Consider the following 21783-nt stretch of genomic DNA (forward strand, 5'->3'; position numbering starts at 1 on the left):
GTGGACAGGGGTGAAAGTGTCCTACTGTCTAGTTTTATTCTGTGTATCTTTTCAGTTACTTGTGTGTGTGATATGGCTGATCTTCTCACATCCATTCCTTGAACTTGATATTGACACCAAACCTGGAGTCATCATAGTCAATTGCAATGAAGGATCCTCCACAGCTTTCTGGTGCATGCTGGGATATCTTGGCCTATTAGCCACCACTAGTTTCATTGTTGTCTTCTTGGCCAGAAGGCTCCCTGACAGTTTCAATGAAGCCAAATTTATCACATTCAGTATGTTGGCTTTCCTCAGTGTCTGGGTGTCCTTTATCCCAGCCTATCTCAGTGCGCAGGGCATGTATACTGTGGCAATGGAGGTCTTTGCCATTTTATCTTCCAGTTGGGCTGTGGTAGGCTGTATCTTTGTGCCAAAATGTTATATTATATTGTTTAAGCCCAACATGAACTCAAGAGAGTTTATTTTTTCCAGTGAGAAAGATTGCAGATGTTTTTGGAGCATCAACAACAGAAAGGAAAAGCTGGCATGTAGCCATGAACAAGACTGGTCAGCTCAAACCAGTACAATGAAAAACATATGCAGTACATATACCCCTACATGTTTTATACTTTTTTTTTTTTTTTTAAAGTTTTTATTTTTGCATTTTAGATTAACACAAAACAGCGAATTAAAGAGAAGAAAGCAGGAAAAGAAAGAAGGAAGAAGAAGTGGAGCAGGGAGAGGAGAAGGATGTTCATACAGTTATACATCACATGTCAAAGTTGATTATGTTAAATGACAATAGTCGTATTGTTCTCGTCATGAAATGATACCCAAGTGCCCCAAACTGCATCAAACTTCTGCGGGCAACCTCTGGCAAGATATGTCAGTTTTTGGTTAGACAATGAGTTATTTATAAGACTTCGCCAGAAGTTTAGCGATGGTGGGCCAGTAGCTTTCCAGTTTAGGAGAATGGCCTTCTTTGCGTAATAAAGAAGTTGAAGATAACACAGTCTAATGTGGTTATTGATGTCCATGTCCTCTTCAACTCCGAGAAGGCATATCAGGGGCGATAGAATTCTTGGTAAATCAAGGACATCAGATATATAGTGTACAACAGTTCTCCAAAATGTGATTAGTGGGCAATGCCAAAACACATGCATGTAGGAACCAATTTCTTGTTCACACTTAATACAAATATCAGATATCTGGGGGAATATTTTCGAGAGTCTATATGGGGTAAGGTACACCCGATTGAGGAATTTTATTTGAACATACCTGTCATTCAAGGATATTGTTAAGTCAGGTACTTGTTTCAGAGCCTCCTCCCATAAATCCTCAGTCAGGTTTGGAATATCTCTTTTCCATTTCGCAAAAATTTTTGCCAGGGGGTCTTGGGAGGTCTGCCCTAGGATAGTATATAGGCGGGATAGAGGTTTGGTGAGGTCTTCTCTCCTGAGGTACTTTTCTAGAGTTGTCTCTAGAGTAACTAACGGCCTGGTCGGGAATTGTGCTCGGAAGGCATGAGATAACTGGAGGTATCTGAAGAACATGGATTGGGGTAAATGGTAGGTCTCTTTGAGGGCCTGAAATTGTTTTATCTCCCCTTCCCATACAATATCACCCAACATTTTGATACCTCGCGAGGCCCATACATTAATGTCAGGGAGGGAGGAAAAATGGGGCCTTGTTACCCCATAAGGGTTCCCATTTGGACCATACCAAAGCCCGCCCTTGTGCTAGTTTAAGAGCCTTTTGAAAGGCTGCGATCACAGTTAACATTGGAGTAGTACAGGCTTGGAGTGGTGGAGGTCCCCGGTATGGGAGGTTGGCCAAGGCTTCTAGGGATCCCATTATATTTGCCTCTAGAATAATGGAGGTATTGTCAAGGTGGGGGGATAACCACCAGTGTGCGTATGTCAATTGACTAGCGAGAAAATACATTTTTAGGTTAGGTAGGGCCAAACCCCCACGTGTAACTGGGGCCTGTAGAATCCTGAAATTGAGACGGGGGTGTTCCCCAGCCCAAAGGAATCTTCTAATTATTCTATCAAGGTAATTGAACCAGTGGGAACGCGGGGTTATCGGAGAGTTGTGCAGGGCGTATAGAAACTTGGGGAGAAATACCATTTTAAAGAGATTTACTCTACCAGGTAAGGTGAGGGGAAGTTGTTCCCAGATATCAATCTTTGTGGATAAAGCTCTAACTATGGGTTTAAGATTAGTTTCCTCATAATCTTTGCAGTTTCGTGTAACTATAACCCCCAAGTATTTGAAGGAGTGCACCACTTTTAGTTGGCCTACATTAAGTGTCTGATCAACAGGGAGTTGGTCAACAGGGAAAATTACCGACTTAGTTTGATTGATTCTCAATCCAGAGTAATTCCCAAATGCTTCCACCAAGTTAAGTGCAGAGTCTAGTTCCCCCCTGGAGTTGGCCAGGTACAGTAACATGTCGTCGGCATATAGTGATACTTTTTCCCTCAAGTTACCAACCTGAAATCCTACTATGGTGGGTGAGTTACGGATTAGGATAGCCAACGGTTCAATAGCTAGGGAGAAGAGAAGGGGAGATAAAGGGCAACCTTGCCTTGTGCCCCGATGAAGTGTAAAGGGGTCAGAGAGCACACCATTCACCGATATTCTAGCTGTGGGGTGTCGGTACAAAGCCTTAACCCAAGTGACAAAGCGATACCCAAAGCCAAACAATCGAAGAACTTCCCAGAGATAAGGCCATGAAACAGTATCAAAGGCTTTGGCGGTGTCGAGTGATACTATAATTCTGTTACCTTTATTTTCGTGATTAGTCTCAAGATTATTGAATAGCCGTCTGATATTTATATCAGTGGCATTATTAGGCATGAAGCCCGTTTGATCTGGGTGAACTACTCCCCTCACAGTCCGCTTCAGTCTGTTTGCAAGTATTTTTGCAAATAATTTAATATCACAGTTTAGGAGGGATATGGGGCGGTAAGAGTCGCAACTGTGGGGAGGTTTACCATCTTTGTGAATTAAAGTAATATGCGCCATGAAGCATGATTCGGGTAGTAAGAAGTCCTCTGAAATGTTATTGAACAGAGATTTGAGTTTGGGTGTTAGTGTTGGGGAGTTAGCTTTGTACCACTCGGAGGGGAGACCGTCTGGGCCTGGAGTACGGCCAGTGGGCATCTCTGCCATTGCTCCACCGATCTCTTCCTCAGTGATATCACTGTCTAGGTATTCCAACATGTCTTGTGGAATAGTTGGGAAATCAATATTACCTAGGTAGTCTAAGAGCTCAGCTTGCGGGGGTGAGGGGCGGGCTGCATATGTATCACAAAAATGTTCCTTGAAACATTCAGCGATCCCTATTCTATCTGATATTGTATCCCCATTTACCCCAACAATGTTGGCCACTGCCGTACGAGGGGTGTCTGCTTTTGCAAGTATTGCCAATAGTTTGCCATTTTTATTGCCTTTGTCAAACCAATTCGCTGAGCGATAGAGTTCCTTTTGGGAAAATTTTTCTACAGTTAGTAGGTCTATATTTATTTGGGCATTCTTCATGTCATCCTTTGTTGTGTCATTGGGGTCGTTAATAAGTGCCTGCTCAGCCACACTGAGGGTTGCTTTAGCATTGGCAAGGGCGGCCTCTGTCTCTTTCCTGGCTGCTGCGATAAGGGAAGTATAAAGACCTCTGGTGTGAGCCTTGCAGGCATCCCAGACTACTTGTTCAGGGGCAGAATTTGCGTTCAGTTCCCAGTAATCTCCCAATTGCGTGGCATAGGGATTCGCTACCTTAGGGTTGAAAATCCATTTAGGGGAAAGTCTCCAATTGTTAGGGGGGTTGGGGCCCTCGCCTTCTAGGGTCATCAAAAGGGGGGCATGATCGGAACAGATACGGGAGCCAAAGTATATATTGGAAACTACCTTGAGCAAATCCGAGGTGGTCAGGAATATATCTATTCTGGATAAGGCCGACGTAGCAGTTGTGTAACAGGAAAAATGCCTGAGGTCAGGATGTTTCCACCGCCATACATCCGTGTAGCTAGTGGAGTCTAACCAGTTTTGGAATATTCTGGTGTCATTATCGTTAGGTTTTAACCTATCCTTGGATGGGTCCGGGACCATATTAAAATCTCCGCCCCACACTGTGGGGAGAGGTCCTAGAGAAGCTACTTTTTGAAACACCTCACTGAGAAAATGGATATCGGCGGGTGGAGGTAGGTAAACATTAACCAAGATGAGGGGAGTGTCATTAATTCTGCATTTAAGGATTATGTATCTTCCATTTCTGTCAGTAAAGATTTGTTCAAAGTGAAAGTTCAAGGTTTTCCTAACTAGAATGGCCACTCCCCTAGAGTATGTAGAGAATTCAGAGTGGTAATGCTTGGCTACCCAGTATCTATTCAAAGCTCTAACCTTCAGACCTACTAAATGGGTTTCTTGAAGCATAATCAGGTCAGCCCCTGATTTCCTTAACTGTCCCATTACAATTGACCTTTTGATTTTGTCATTTAATCCCCGGACATTCCAGGATAATAAAACAATTTTACCGTCAATCATTTTGAAAGACAAATCATGTTTACCTTGGTGGTGAGAGTAGCCGCCCCGGAGCCGCCTCCCGCAAAGATCGGACATGTATGGGTTATAGAGGTTACCGAGGTGGGTTTCAGGCCCGGAGCAGCGCGTGTCAGTAGTACCTTGGCATGTTCTTTTGTACAGTAGTAGAGTGCTAAAGACCCCTCTCCCTAAGCTCCAAAAAGAGAAAGATGCAGGTAAGAAAAAAGAGAAAAAGCCAGAAATACAATTCCCCGTCAAAGTTCCCCCCCACCCCGTATCCCCCCCAACCTGGAGATACATATTTCCCAAACCAAACATTTTGCAATCAGGGCGTGGATAAGACCACTTTCAAAAATTTAGGTAGGAATCTCCGAATATCTGGGAGATAAAAGTCCGGCAGTGCCTGCCTGTAGGTGTCCCGTGCCTATTAGAACAACACCTGTCGGGAAAAATGGAATTTGGATTAACAAACAATATCTGTTATATTTCTCTTCTGGGAGAATTTCTCCTCCTCAACTCAAGCCATGAAAAAACCTCTTCTGGTCTTTCAAAAAAGTGTGCTCTCCCTCCCTCTAGGACTCTCAACTTGGCGGGGAAGAGCATGGCGTAGGGCACATTTTGTTGGCGGAGACTCTGCTTGGCTTCGGAGAATTTCGAGCGTAATTTCCTAACTTCTACAGAAAAATCAGGATAGATGGAAATTCTCACATTTTCATGAAGAATTTGCTGTTTTTTCCGGGCTTCCAATAGTATCTTATCTCTATCCCTGTAGTTAAGGAGCCTGGCAATAAAGGATCTTGGGGGAGCTCCTGGAGGTGGAGGTCTGCTTGGTATGCGATGAGCTCTCTCCACGACAAATGAAGGGGAAAAGTTGTCGTTGCCAAATTGGTTGCGTAGCCATTGTTCAAGAAAGAGTTCTGGGTTGTTTCCTTCTGCCCTTTCGGGAAGACCAACAAGTCTGATGTTATTTCTGCGTAATCTGTTCTCTAGATCATCTGCCTTGGATTCTAGAGCTTGGATCTTACGCGTCATAGAGGTTATACTCTCAGGAATAGGTGCAGTTAGATCTTCCAGCTCGCTGATACGACGCTCTGCTTCAGTAGTGCGGTCCCTGACATTTTGCACATCATGTTTTAGGAGTGCCAAGTCAGACTTCAGATCATCGAACTTGCTTATGGTAACTGTGTGGTTACTGGCTATTAGCTGCATAATTTCAGCAAGTGTGGGCTGAGGAGGAGAGGCCTCCTGTGTGTCTTCTGGTGCATATTGCAGGGGAGGCACAGGGGAGGTATTTGAGGAGCATCCCGGAGAAGCTGCCATCTGTGCGCCCTGACTCTCCGTATTCTCACTTTGGCCCCTGGCGTAACGTTGCAGTTTTTTTGCCACGTCTGAGCCCGCTTTCTGCCTGTCCGCAGAGTTGGTAGGGACGTGATGCGGGTCGGGGTTTCTGGATGATGTGAGTGGGGAGGTTGTTTCCGCACTTTTCTTGGAGAATGTGGAAGAGGACCCCGCACTTGGTTTGTGGGTCGGAGCTTTGTTTCTTTTCATGTCTACCCCTATGAAGATGGATGCAGGTGGGGCCTTGTAAATAAAGGAGACAGGAAATAATGTTCCCGGTAGAGTGCAGGATGATAAGCAGGATAATGAGGGCACGGGCACTAAGTCAGGCTACAGCACCGCCATATTACTTAGGCCATTGCTTAGATGGAAGTCTTGAAATTGGGTTGAGCATGCAAGATCCGAAAGTCACTGTCTGTGCTGCCCCTATACTGCCGCCGCGCCAACACAGTGGGCCAATAGGCAGTCGATCCAGCTAAAGGGTTAATTTGCGGCCAGACTTGTGGGTAAAGGTGGATCAGGTGCAAAACTGTTTGCCATATGTGGTAAAACAGGGGTCAGGTATGGATGCTGAGTTCAGGAATCACCTGGGTGCACATCCACATTAGCAGTGGGTCAAAGTCTCTAGCACAGGCCTGTGGCTGATTAGTATATAGGGCCCTGGGTACAGCACCGTGGCCGTGGTATGGGCTGCAAAAGGGGTCCCAGGGCTCCAACTCCACTCACCCCTCTTCTGGTGTCCCCTGCCGGATCAGCAGCAAAGTCCTCTGTGCCTTCCGTGTGTTCTTGTAGGGAACCGCGCCAAAGGTATCGCGCAGGCGGGAGTCGCAAGTACGCGAGGCCGCGGCTCCGCACGTTGTACTAGGCCGCAGTAGGAACTCAGGCCGGCGACGTGCTGGGAGACCGGGGATTGCTGCAACAGGTGGCGGACAGCGTTCCAGCCCTCGTGGGCTTACTTAGCAGTTGGGGATTTGAGCCTGTGTGGGTGGATGGGGCGCCGGGGTGGTTGGAGCCCCAGGAGCGCCACGAGATGTGTCTTGCCAGCAGACCAGGCCAGCCACGCCCCCACATGTTTTATACTTTAATTACTTAACCAACCTAACCAATAAAACAGATGCAAGACCATATTTTTTTATACAAACACCAGAGGGCTCATGCCTAGGGTAGTTCTCAGATCTCCATTGAATACTTGTGTCCGAAAATGCTCAATGTACTATACTGTAGTTGTGTCCAACACTAGGGGCTCCTCTGGCAAATTGTGCACAACTGCACCTATTGATGCAGAAGAACTATGTCATGCAAGGAAAAGCCTCTTCAAAAAGACTGTTCTTCCAGTGCAGAACTATAATGGCAAATCATATACAGTTTCTAGATAAATACGCAAAGTGGTGGGTGGATAGGAAGATGTCTAGACTACCAAAAAAAAAAAAAACTACAGGAAAAAGAAGCCAAAGTGCTCTTTCTAAAAGAGAAATAAGAGATATGGGGAGTACTACTTACACTCTTCAGGTGTTGTTGCATACAGGGGTGCTATTCCTTAGATGTACGGCCACATCCAACCTGACGAAGGGATGTGTAAACCCCCCGAAAACGTTTTTCTGTACTTGGAGTGGTAAAACTGAAAAGACACCATGTCAAGTGCTATACCAGGCAACCATTGACAGATGATGTAGGAAGAAAAATATTTTTAGAGCTTTATTGAGAGGGGGCCATCAGGTGTGCAAAGATGTAACCCTTTTTGTCCATCTTCTAAAGTGGAATTCCTTTCTATTACATTGTTAGCTGCTCATAGTCAGGCAAAACCAGCAATCCAAGGGAAAAAGTGGTGCATAATTGCACAATGCTTTGACCTTACCTTGAGAAGTAATACTAGGCTATAAAATACTAATACACACTTACTATAAATTATAATTCTAAACTTTATATTAAAGGAAATAATGAATTCACAGTAACATACATAGTACATGCACAAAGTACAAGTTGGAAGTAGAGAAGTCCCTTTTGTCTATGTGAGACCTGATTAACTTCTAGAACATCCAGGGTAAGCTAGAAAATCCACCATCTTCATCCTTTCTGATGCTGTGAAATTCCATAGCTGTTATGAGCTTATTCTTTCTCTACTTTAGCAATATCCCATTAGAGCACCCCGCTGTCCAATTTCCTACTTACTATACTGCATTGTGACAAGTAAGTACTTTTGTTTGACCAGGTGTGTCCTTTTTGAAGCCATGCTTTTCCCAGTGTATAATCATTAAAAGGATACTGTTGTGGGCAAACTTTTTCAAAATGCATCAGTTAATAGTGCTGCTCCAGCACAATTCTGCACCAAAATCAATTTTTTAAAGAGCAAACATATTTTTTTATATTTAAATTTGAAATTTGACATGGGGCTAGACATGATGTCCATTTCCCAGATGCCCTCAACCATGTGACTTGTGCTCCCATCCTTCAGTCACTCAACAGAACAATGGGCAGCTAACCAGATAGCAACTACCTGACACCTCTGCTGAAATATGTGTTTGCATTGCTAAAAGTGTTCCCTGCTTTTTTCTGCGTATGTGCTATTCTAATATCTACCACTAGGGAACACGACTTGGGCCGTATTGAAGTACAATGAGAAGGTTAGAAACAATAGCTGTCTAAAATCAGTTCCATCCTGAATTGTGGGCTCCTTCTCAAAGCTCAGAATTAGGCACAATGCACTGAGATGGTGACTCCACACCAATATTACAGCTAAAAAAAATACATTTGTTGTTTCAAGAATAAAATTGTAAATGGCAGACTGGATTATTTGCAGTGTAAACAGGGTTATTTAGAAATAAAAACAACATCTTAAAATCATAAAATCATTCCTTTATTGTGAAGTCTTAATAAACGTTCAAATGACTTTCCTTATTAGTAGGTAACACATATCTAATGCAACCTACACCCACAATGGGGACTGAGAGGACACATATGCATTCACCCCAATCCTTAACCCCAGCTCTTCTGGGTGGCATAGCCAGAAAAAATTGCGAAACTCCGAAAAATACGCAAAATGGCGAATTGAAGTCAATGGATATATAAATTTTTTGACACGCAACAAATTTTACATGCGCATATTTTTTGTCTAAATGCATTAAAGTCAAAGTAAATTTAATGAGCATTAATTTTTACACATGTGACTTTTTTGTTGCAGAGAATTTTTTGTCTGCAAATTAAATGCGGAAATTCCATGCAAGTTTTTGCCTGGTGAATAAATTTACCCCTTAACATACTGTATGTGCAGCAATTATTTTCCATGGAGGGCAGATTTTATGCCAAATCTACTCCCTTGGGACCCAACAGTTTTTGTTTGAAGAAATGAGCACCCTCCTATCTGTGTATCTGGGATTTCCCCATTTGTGAACTCTTACCGTATATACTCGAGTATAAGCCATCCCAAGTATAAGCCGAGGTACCTAATTTTATCTCCAAAAACTGGGAAAGCTTATTGACTCGAGTATAAGCCGAGGGTGAAAAATGCAGCAGCTTCTGGTAAGTTTCAAAAATTGAGGGTTTCTGCTCCCATTGGAGGTGCCGGCATCTCGTTTTTGGATGCCTTCTTAGGCGCCGGCGACTATTCTTAGACGCCGACGACCGTTTTTGCGCTTGACCCGAGTATAAGCCGAGGTAGAGTTTTTCAGCATATTTTGGGGGCTGAAAAACTCGGCTTATACTCGAGTATATATGGTACATAGTTTTTCTTCTAACTATGATGATGTTGTGGCAGTTTTAGAAAAAGAATTGCTAGAAAATAAAAATTGCAATAACTCTAAATACTAAATGTATATTTTTATATCCCACCTCTGCATCCCACTTCCTTGATGAAACACTGTGACATTCTTGAAATCTATCTTTTGGGAATTATTATGTTTGTCACATGGAGAGAAGGATATTTAGCAACAATTACATCTTTCTCAAGCAATTGGCACAATTAAGAAAATTCAATTAATGTAGTCCCCTAAGCCTTCTAGAAAATGTATAAAGCCAGAAAGCTCAGCCCCATAATGTAACATTGAATTGAACGGCATCAATCTCTGCTGAAAAAACATGTTGACACAACTGATACCTACAATTTTACAGAAGATTCTCTGTAGAAAGGAGATGTTCTGGAGAATCAGGTGCTTCTTCTTCTCTATAGTGTGGGTTTTCTCAACATTACTAATAGAAGTGTGTACTTGTTCGGACCCACTAAATGACTGCAGCCTACATAGTGAGAGTATCAGTGGTTTTCTGAGCCGCCCAGGAGACATTGTTATCGGAGGAACATTTATGGTACATCTGGACACAGTCTACAATTATCTCCAGTTCACTAGCAAACCTCCAGACCAACTGTGTCGGGTGTAAGTAATGTTTTAATGGTTTAAACCCTACTCTGTTAGCGTTTTGTTTGCCGAAAAATTCGCAAATTTCCAGGGAAATTTTGAAATGGCGAAAAATTCACGAAACGGCGCCAGCGTCTCGCTTTTGATGCCATTTTTTATGCCAGCGTCCGTTTTTTTTTGTATACCGGCGAACTTTCGCTGGTGAATTTTCGCTAATTTATGAGCTGGCAGCGAATCGCAGGATTTTGCAGCGAATTCGCGCCTGTCAAATAAATTCGCCCATCACTACTACTCTGTTCACAAAAACTTATATATGTCATTCTTGTGATACAATGGTGCTATGATATAATGTATTGGGGCATGTTCTTTATTTGCAGAGAGGTCATAAAACATCTTCAATCTGGTCATTTAGGGGGTGATTTACTAAACTCCAGTCTGGCTTTTTGGGGCAAAACTCGTATTTTTTGCGATTTTTTTAACTCAATTGTTTATTAATTGATTTATTAAAGCCCGATACAGCAAAAAGCGAGAATCCGAAAATTTGCCATCTCAGACCTGCTGAGGTTGTGTATAAGTCAATGTCAGAGATCCCTGTCCTATTTTGACATTTCTGTGGTCTGTGCTGGAATTAGCTGGAATTATAAATCTGACTATTATGGGAATTTGGTAAAAAGTCCGAAAAAATTAAGTGATTCCTTAAAAAACTCTGCTCAATTTTATCGAGTTTTTACCCAAACCAATTAAATCAATCTTTTTTAATAATAAATAAGGTAAAATCAGGTTGAGTTTTTTTTTAAAAAATTAGATAAATGTTCGGGACCTGGAGTTTTCCAGATAAGGTCTCTTTCCATAATTTTGATCTCCATACCTTATGTATACCAAAAAAACATTTTAACATGTATTAAACCCAATAGGACTATTTGCCTCCAATAAGGATTAACTATATCTCAGTTGGGACTTAAGAATCATTTTTAAAATATTTGAAATATTTGATTAAAATGGAGTCTATGGGAGATGACCATCCCGTAATTCAAAGATCAAAGATAATTTGCTATTAAATCACACGCGGTTTATTCCACAGTTTGGTAATCCAAAATCAGGCATTGTTGTCTTCATTGTTTGTGATACATACAGTATAGAGGCTAATTTATCAAGGGTCGAATTTCGAGTTCATGGGAGTTTGAAAAAACTCCCATAAACTCCCATGAACTCGAAATTCCCCAAAAAAATTAAATTTTTCAAACTCAGGTGAATGGGATCGACCCGAAAACTCGAATTGAATTCGAATCAAATTCGATTTGAGTTTTTTCTCTGAAAAGAACTCGAATGTCAGGAAGTCACCAAACAACTATAAATTGATCAAAGGACATCCCCATAGGCTAAAACACCAATTCAGCAGGTTTAAGGTGATGAATAGTCAAATTTTAATTTTTGAAGGGCCAGTACATGATAAATTTAAAAAAACAAATTCATTTTTTTTTAAAACTCTAATCGAATTTTGACTATTCCCCACTCAAATTTCAATTAAAAAAACTCAAATAAATCTGCCCCATAATGTTCTCAAAGAAGGTCATTTTTGAAGAAGGGTTATCTTTCTAGATTATGCACACCCTATTTTTATGTGGATACTACTACTAATGAAAATAATAATAAAATAAAGTGCTCATTGCTTATAGCTGCAGAAGAAGGCACAACAAAAAAAGTCTAAGGCAGTGTTCAATTTGCCTTATAAGGAGAAAAATGCATTGCCTAACTCCTAAATAGGCAACCAACCACCCCCTGGATCTTTGGATCAACAATGGATCAAGAACATCTAGGATATTTTATCTCAGATAGAAAATGAATTTAGTAGCCAATGTATTCTGAAGAGCACTTTTGCAAATGACTTCGTCATTTCTAAGATATTGGTAACTGTATCTAGTTAACACTGGTCTCTTAGATAGTTAAACCTAAGGTCAATGACATAGGAGGAAATAATTGTGCACGCACTCCTGCAGCCAAGGCGGTTGAGGTAAAAACTTGAAGCTTTGTTTCATCATGTTAAAAGGTTTACGTCCTAACGCGTTTCGTATCAGATGATACGAAATCATAGGCACTGTAATCATGAGTAATCATGAGTGCCTATGATTACGTATCATCTGATACGAAACGCGTTAGGACGTAAACCTTTTTAACATCATGAGCGCGTGCACAATTATTTCCTACGATTTACATTGCCTAAACTACGGGTTCGGGGCACGGCACCCGGGCCACCCAGCCAATTTGGTGAGTGCAAGCTCTGCTGACTTTCAAAAATTTAAAAAGTCTAATTGGTTATTTATTCAAGTGTCAGACCTGGGGTTTGTACACCCAGGTCAATCTTCCTACTTGGTGAGCCATTACCCAGTAGTTGTTTTTGTCACTGTATGCACAACTATAGTTTGGTGCTTTTTGATAATTATTAAGTACACATATAGAGAGGTTAGAGCCAGCCATTTCCTCCTTTTTCAATGACATAGGAGCTCTGAAAAAGAGCAGCTGAGTCGAAAGTCTAATATTGGAAATCTATTCTCTTAGACACCATAAAAGCAGAAAATTAAATTTTAAATATGCTGACCTTTCTTAGTAAGTTTATGTTTGAATTCAACTTCTATTGGGGTTTAGGTCCTCTTTAATACGAGTAGCTATAATTTGCTAAAAAGAAATGTAACACTTTTCTAAGGCCGTCTACTATATACAGTACATCTCTGTATTTCTCCCTTATAATCCAGATAATCAGAAACACACTTTTTTCCTGTCTGTTCAAACTAGATTTGCAAGTGAGTATTACCAGAGCATGCATGCCCTTATATTTGCTGTGCAGGAGATTAATGCAGATCCGGAGCTCCTTCCCAACGTCACGTTGGGCTTCCAGGTTTACGATGCATGTAACACTTTACGGCGAGCAGCACAAGGGACTCTTTTCATGCTATCCGGAGGAAAGGGAATCACGCCTAATTATCACTGTGACAAAGGGACACGTCTTGCTGGGATCATTGGGGAATCTGGCTCGACACGTTCCATTCTTATGGCTCAAATTTTGGGACTGTACTGGTACCCACAGGTAAGGGAAAAATGATTACAATAAAAAATTCAATTCAACCCCACCTACCAATACAACCACCACTAGGATTAGGTCAGTGGTAGGCAATAAACATTCAAACTGATGAAAGATAGTGCTCACTGCAGGTGCCACCTGTAGACTCCTCAGCTATAGGCAATCCAAATGATAAACTAACTCAACCCCTAATAGAAGTAGGGTCTTTCTCGCCTTCACAGAAAACCTATTTTGGGACTTTTGTAAGATACCCTTGCAAACATATATTTAACTGCTCATAAGTCAGAGATCAGTTCCACTAGACTATCTACTCACCCTTGACCCCCCAAAGCCCTGGATTTTGCTTCCCCTATCCTCATGAAATGGAGCTTCAGACTCCACAGCAACATTCAACCTCTTATCTACATTTGAAGAATGGAAATCATGATAATATAGTTTCACAGTTAATTAGCTTAAAGGCATAGTACAGGCAGATTCACATTATAAGCAATTATCTGGTACATGTAGAAAGCATCATCCCCCATATTTCAACCTTCCAATTTTATAATATATTGGGCCTGATTGAAATTGGTTTTTCACATACATGAAAAGTCATGGATGAGATTCAATTTGGGATGCAATTCAATTCAGAAAAACGCATCTCATTTTTCATCACATAAAAACAATTGAAGTTTAAGGGATAAAACTGGAACTGAATTTGGAGAAAAGTGTTTTTTTTCTGCAAATTCAATCTCATCCATGACTTTTCACGTGATAAACCATAAAATAATTTTTCTCACTGAATTGAATCCTGCCTATTATCTTTAGTAAATGATAGTATGGAACACGTCCCCCTAGACCTAGGGGCCCATTTATTAAACCTCAGTTTTTTCCTGGTCAAGATTTTTATTGGGAAAACTCAACATTTTAGTGCAAACAACCTTGATTTTTAGAGATTTATTATATCCCAAAGCTGCTAAAAATCCAATTCTGAAAATATACCATCTCATGACAAGTTCATGTAGAAGTCATTGAAAGATCTCCCTGAAGTTGTTTCTTGACACAGGTATCTGCACTGTATAATCAGAAAAATTCAGGGTTTTCTGCTAATCATCCAAAAAATTTGAGTTTTCAGAGGGTCGGTCATATGATATGAATTGATGCTCGATTTTGTTGTGATGTTTTGTCGATTCAAATTTTTAAAGACAAATAATTGATAAATCAGTTCAGTTCCTAAAAGAGAGTTATGCTGACTTTGTTTTCAGAAAAAAATAGATAAATTCAAGTTTTAGTAAATCAGCCCCCTAATGTTATTCCTGGTGAGCAATTCCATTTATTCTGCTATATGCTTGGAATATTTATTATTTTAAATGTTTCTGTCACTATTTATTCCTTTTGTTCCCAGATTAGTTATTTTGCTTCCAGCCCTATTCTCAGCAATCGTTACCTGTTTCCTTCCTTCTTCCGTACTATACCTAGTGACCAATTTCAAATGAAAGGTCTGGCTGAGCTGGTCTTCTATTTTGGTTGGTCTTGGGTTGGTCTCCTGGCGAATGATAATGACTACGGTCAATTTGGTCTTCAGAAAGCAAAGGAAGAAATAATAAAGGGAGGAGCTTGCATTGCCTTTACTGAGAATGTCTTGATAGGCCAACCCAACAGAAATGCTCCTCATATTGTTCAAGTCATTAAAGAGTCAACTGCTAAGGTTGTCATGGTGATATCCTCCGATTCTCACTTTGTAATTGTGGCAGAAGAGCTGCTAAGGCAGAATGTGACTGGAAATATCTGGATTGCTAGTGAATCTTGGGCAACCTCTGATTTGCTCTTTAAGGAACGATATCAACAAATGTTTTTGGGCACCATCGGTTTTGCCATCCACCGTGGGAAGATGCCAACATTCAGTAAGTACCTGAGAAGTCTCCAACCAGCAAATGATCATTATGACCCATTCATAAAGGAATATTGGGAGCAAGCCTTTTCTTGCAAGTGGCCCGGTCAGGAGAATAGAATTGTCTCATCTGACAATGCCTCAATGAGAGTGTGTACAGGAACTGAAAAGCTGGAAAGCCTGCTTACTGAAGAATATCATAGATTATCTCTAAATGTGTACAATGCAGTCTATGCAATGGCATGGGCCATACAAAATCTGCTTAACTGTACATCCGGAGCAGGGCCATTTCCTTATGGAGATTGCGCTAACATCTCTTCTTTTCATCCTTGGCATGTAAGGAGCTAATCTTATTATATTATATATTTTTTTCACTACTATTACTAAATTTTATATTCAACATATACTTTATTATTTTCCAGCTTCTCCACTATATTAAAAATGTCAACTTTAAGACAAAAGATGGGAGTCAAATTTTTTTTGATGCAAAGGGCAACCCTCCAGCCATCTATGACATTGTGAATTGGCAAGTAAGTGTTAAAGGTGCCCTGGAACCGGTTACCATTGGTAGTTATGACTTAAGTGCTCCTAATGGAAGAACCTTAAGTATGGACAGTGCTGGAATTATATGGACCAACAATGAGACCCAGGTAATGGGGTGGGAGATATTTTTCATTATTTCATAATTTCATATTCATAAGTTGACGGATAAAACGGCAATGATTTAGCTCTGGGAGATGTTAAATGGGAATTCCATTCTAGTACTAGTGCATAGGGTCCTAGTCAGAGGGCTATTAAAGGTGACGTTTTGTGGTGATTGCTTCTCAATGAATTTATTAATTTGTCATGGAATCTGCTGTGAGCTGTACAGGGCCAAGACAAAACATGAATAAATGACATCCAAAACATTACTTTTTTGAGATGCAGTAAGTCAATTAACTACCTGAACTCTACCATTTAGTGTGATAATAATCTGTTTGAGTTTGTACCACTGTAAGGGGGTAAAGGACCACCTTAAAAAATGTGGACCTCTCTGTTGAGAGTCAGATCAGCCCAGTTTGAAGTCAACAGCTTTTTCATCATACCACCTTTTTACAGCAGTATAGTGATTCTCCATAATATGTTTATTTATTTCACTGGCAATATTCTCAGATGATCCAGGGGCAGACTGAAAGTAAAGTGTATAGGATGGTGGCACAAGTATATAACTGGATATAGTTAAGTTAGGTTTAAATAAGACCAAAGTGTATCAAGTTCAATGCCTCCAAATTAAACCGAGTGCACATACTGTACATACACACACTCACACCAACCCCTTCATACACTCACATAAACTATATACTGTATACAAATATCTATACTAATTGTAGATTTTCGCAATATCCTACAATATTATCCTTGTCCAAGAAATCATCCAAGACCTCTTAAAAGCAATAACAAAATCAGCATCACAATATCACCCGGCAGTGCTTTCCCCAACCTCACTGTCCTCACTGTAACTAACCCCCTACATTGCTTCAAATGAAAATTATTTTCTTCTAGTCTGACGGTGTGACCTCTGGTGTGTTTTTATTGGAAAAAGATCCCCCGCTATCTGTCTATAATGTACTTGTAAAGAGTAATCAGCCCCAACCTTGATAGTCAACCCTCATAATTGAAATCTTCTATCCTTTTAACTAGTTAGAATGTCCTCTTGTGTGACCCATGCATCATTATTTGAATTACTAGAACTCAATCTGCCTACTTGTGTAGGCAGATGAAAAATATCAATTCAGAATCTCTTCTATTTCTCTGTTCTCATCAACCAACGGATCCCCCTCTGATATTGAGGGTCCATCCCTTCCTGCTTCTTTTTATTATTTACTTTTTACTACAATACCTTTTACTAAATTTGCAAAACTAAGGAAATATTCATGCAACGGTAAATAATTTGTGTAACACAAATATTTTTATGCACACTACTTTTTTTCCTCACTCTAAATGCATTAAAGGAGATGGAAAATCTGTTTGCACTTGGGAGTGCCAAATGTTTGGCACCTCAAACTGATTGTATTGACTTACCTGAAATCCCGGGCCAGTGCTCCTATCGGCAGAAAACTGCACCGGTCCAGGGTTTTTCTAGCCAGCACCACAGAGAGATCTTCTTCTGTCTTCAAATTTTCCTGGGCAAATGCATGAGCAGTAGAACGAGATAGTTGAATTTTTAGTTAAAGTTCGGCATTTCGTTCTACTGTGCATGCGCAAAGAAAGAGGAAGTGGTGCTCACTGGTATAACCCTGGGCTGGAGCAGTTTTCTGCCTGGGGTTTCAGGTAAGTCAATACAATCAGTTGGGGGTGCCTAACATTTGGCAACCCCAAGTGCAAGTAGACTTTCTTTCTCCTTTAAAGTCAATGGGCATTTTTTTTTTGTTTAGGTGACTTTTTTGTCTTGATGACTTTTTGTCCAAATGCTTTCACGTCAATTGGCGTTTTTCCTTGCAGCGACTTATTTTGTCTTGTGGACTTTTCTTGTCTCTGTGACTTTTTTGTTGAGGCAAATTTTTCCACTAGGAATTTACGCTGCGGTTTTTCAAATAAAGTGAAATGCAGAATTCCGCCACAAATCTATGCCTGGCAAAGAAAATCACTATTCCTTGTGCCTGATAAACATTTCAGCAGTCCCTGCTATCTTGAATGGGGGAAGAAAGTAAAAAAAATTAATCTCCTAAAGCATTGATCATAGAATTATAGTTAAATCAACAGATAATCTTTAGTCATATAATCGTTTAATCACATCCACGTCCTTTCAGTCCCTATTTCTCTTACCACATGATACCAGCACGTACTTACTACTGAATCATAGTTCACAATATTATTACTAACTGATGAGAATTGCTTTTTTGTAATATGTTGAGTTTGGATACTATTTCTCATGATTTCTATAGGTTCCTCTTTCCACCTGCAGCCCACGTTGTCCCTTAGGATTCAGAAAAGTGATAATACCAGGAAAGCCCCTCTGTTGCTATAATTGTGCCCATTGTCCCCAGGGCTATATTTCAAACCAAACAGGTACTATAATTATTTATTCTATGCTTTGCAATAATAATTGGCAATTTTAGAAATAATATGATTGCCTGTTATTTTTTTAGATGCTGTGGAATGTCATTCATGTTCCTGGAATATGTGGCCTAATCAACAACAGGATAGGTGCCTACTGAGAACTACAGAATTTCTGTCATATGAAGAACCATTGGGTTACAGCTTAGCAGCCATTGGTATTTTATCTTCTCTGATCCCACTTAATATTTTGGGAGTTTTTATTCATTATAAACAAACACCAATCGTTCGAGCCAACAACTATTCCCTTAGTTGCCTTCTCCTGTTCTCCCTGTCCCTCTGTTTCCTTTGCTCTTTAGGGTTCATTGGTTACCCACAACCTACACAGTGTCTTCTGCGCCAAGTGGCATTTGGGATGGTTTTTGCTCTCTGCATTTCCTCTGTTCTAGCCAAAACCATCACTGTTGTCATTGCCTTTAATGCAACCAAACCAAGCAGCAGACTGAGAAAATGGACTGGGGTAAAGACATCGTATTCTGTCATTGGGTTTTGTACCTTTCTTCAGTTAGTTGTGTGTGTATTGTGGTTGAGCTTATCTGCTCCCTTCCAAGAACTTGACACTGACACCAAACCAGGAGTCATCATAGTTAATTGCAATGAAAGATCACCCTCTGCTTTCTGGTGCATGCTGGGATATCTTGGCTTCTTGGCCTTCATCAGTTTCATTGTTGCCTTCTTGGCCAGAAGACTCCCTGACAGTTTCAATGAAGCCAAATTTATCACATTCAGTATGTTGGCTTTCCTCAGTGTCTGGGTGTCCTTTATCCCAGCCTATCTCAGTGCACAGGGCATGTATACTGTGGCAATGGAGGTCTTTGCCATTCTGACTTCCAGTTGGGCAGTGGTGGGATGTATTTTTGTACCAAAATGCTACATTGTATTGTTCAGGCCCAATATGAACTCCAGAGAAAATCTAATGGGGAAAGGAAAAGGTCAAAAATAAAAATGTTTAAAATGCCTTGAATAAACACCTTTACTGTGTAGAGTTTAAACTAATTATGAACCTATTAATAGGATTTGTAATGTTTGTTCCATTGAAATACATGACTGCCAGGTTTTCTTGTCCTATAACTTTCATCTGGTTGGTAATAAACATTTTTTAAATATACCTTCATTTGGTGAATAAAATCTCCATAACATAGTAGTAAGTTAAGTTGAAAAATAAAATTGCTTTAAGAACAGTCTACAAGCTGCTCTAGGATTGCTGGAGGAGAGAGGAGCACCTAAACGTAGCCAGCTTTGGTCTCCTGCTAACAAACATCAATTACTTTTCTGCCAGTCATAGGTACAGTGATTTTGCCATTGAGAACACTATGTTCTAGACTGCATTGCTGCATGCAGAGACAACAATCTAAGAAGCCAATAGAGAAATGTTTTGGGTTCAGACTCCACTATGGACACCAATATGGACTTTGTTCAACAGAAGTGCAATGGTGTCAGTTTTGTACTTGTGTTTATTACTTGTTTATAAAGAGTTACATGATGTACCCCATTCACTTGGAGACTAAGTATCAAGAAATAATTTGTCAGTTTTTTTGTACCATGCTAGTTATCAAAGAATCATGGAAGATTAGGTAAAGTTGTGTTGGATCGATAGATCTCAGCTCATTGATTACTCTGGGGTGAGTCCACAATCTGAGATCTATAGTTGCAAGTAAACTTTATCAGGTCCTGGGCAAGACAACTTTATCAGGTTTTTACCTACTGAGTCAAACCACATATGATACAATCAAACTGAATTAAGTCTATTAAGAATGGCAGCTTTCAATCAAATGGGAGCCTTTATTAATTGGTTTGTCAGCCACTTAAAACAAAATAAAATAAATAGTTTAAAATACCTGCTTTTTCCCTGTTCCCAATGAAGTGAATGGACCACAGGAACTTAAGATAGATCTGCTCCCTACTCCCTTAGGTTTCTGCTGGAGGAGATGTGAACCACTAGCTCGTATTACAACAGTTGAAGTCTACTAACTCTGTTTTCATAGATAGAACCAGTGTATTTCTGCTCTGTAAATGAATATTGTTGCAACCCATCTACCTCACCTTAAACACTCTACTGCATGAGTACTTCTACCTCTGTGATGTCAAATAGACAGTGAAAGGTGCAGCTCTATAACACACAACATCGAAAGGGCCCAACCGTGAGTCATGGTGTAACCATACTCTTTCTCCTATCTAGCTTATACCTTGTTTTGGGCCAATAAAGGGATACATTTATAACTGGGGTATACTGAGATGCATGTTTGTATATATGTAAACATTTTAAAGGTTTATTTATTATTATGATGTATACTGTAGCTATTGTATACATTTATGACAAGAGTTTGTCTCTTTTATGAATTTGAATTCTTGAAATCTTTGAATTCAAGTTTTACTCATGAGTTTATCCAGTATCCATTAAATACTTGGACCTTACACTGTTCATTGAGGGTAAAGTATCTGTACAAAACTCTTTAGAAAACCAACCAATCGGAATGGCCTCCTACATGCCCTAAAGTGGGCATACTAGGCATTGTATTAACTGTATATTCCCTATGTAGATTTGTACAAGCTAAACATAACTATGCTCGCAATGAGGATTTTGTGATGGAGTCGAATTATGTATTGGCCCCATTGATAATCCTAATGTCTGCAAAAGTGCAAAGATGATACAACAATTTGTTGGCTCCCTCTAATATTTTTAAAAGACAAAAATTAATGAACCCTAAAGATGTCATGCTAGTAAGGGTCGGACCTGTAAGCTTGTGACACCCAAAAAGATTAGCACTAAATATGGGTTACCAACATCTAAACAGTTTAGAAAGTATATTTGTGAATCTCTCCCTGTGGATTGAAATATGTATAGGGACCTATACTGTTTCAGTTAAAATGTTGCACCAGTGCTACAGGCATAGTTGCTCCTCTTAAGGTCTATGCACTTGCACATCTGGATCACATTAAGTCCAGGGTTCTCTTGCTTTTCATGTCCACTGATACTCCTGTCTAGTGTCTCTTGCTTTTACTGTGCCCTCGTACTCCTGTCTTGTGTATAATATAGGTTTAATTCAGTTGTTTGCCTTATTTGCCCCTTTGCATCCCTTTCCTCTGGGAAACTTGTTGACATATCAAAGTTCTCTTTGGGACTGAAAGAGTGAGTGACACTGAATGATGGATAACTATCTTTACTTCACCTTCCCTGAGCAGTTTAAAGCAGACTTAATTAATTTGTTCCCCTGGGCCTCCCAATCCACATTGTATATAAAACGAGCTTTGAGAGCCATGTGTGATGGAGGAAGGCCTGCGCGTCATTACAATACTGACAAATCTGTTCTATTTATGAAATGGTTTTCTGTAAAAGACAGACAACTCCAAGAAGAATGAGTTGCACTCTCTTCTCTACCGGGTGGATTTTATGTACAGTAACTATACTAGTTGGTGCCTACTCATCCTGGAACCTTGGTTGCAGCCTACCCAGAGAGAACATTACTGTCTATCTGAGTCACCCAGGAGATATTATTATAGGGGGGACATTTATGGTCCATTTGGAAAGAATC

General features: G+C 40.3%; 1 protein-coding gene across 1 annotated transcript; it reads left to right on the forward strand.

Annotated features, from left to right (window-relative positions):
• Window positions 1-13023: 13023 nt before the first annotated feature.
• On the forward strand, window positions 13024-19193 carry LOC108710429 (extracellular calcium-sensing receptor). Its single transcript, XM_041585671.1, has 5 exons — window positions 13024-13290; window positions 14669-15490; window positions 15577-15804; window positions 18079-18202; window positions 18283-19193. Exons 1-5 carry the CDS (start codon window positions 13024-13026, stop codon window positions 19191-19193), a joined length of 2352 nt encoding a protein of 783 aa, XP_041441605.1.
• The last annotated feature ends 2590 nt before the right edge of the window (window positions 19194-21783 follow it).

Source organism: Xenopus laevis, chromosome 3L (assembly GCF_017654675.1).
Source record: "Xenopus laevis strain J_2021 chromosome 3L, Xenopus_laevis_v10.1, whole genome shotgun sequence".
NCBI classification, from domain to species: domain Eukaryota; kingdom Metazoa; phylum Chordata; class Amphibia; order Anura; family Pipidae; genus Xenopus; species Xenopus laevis.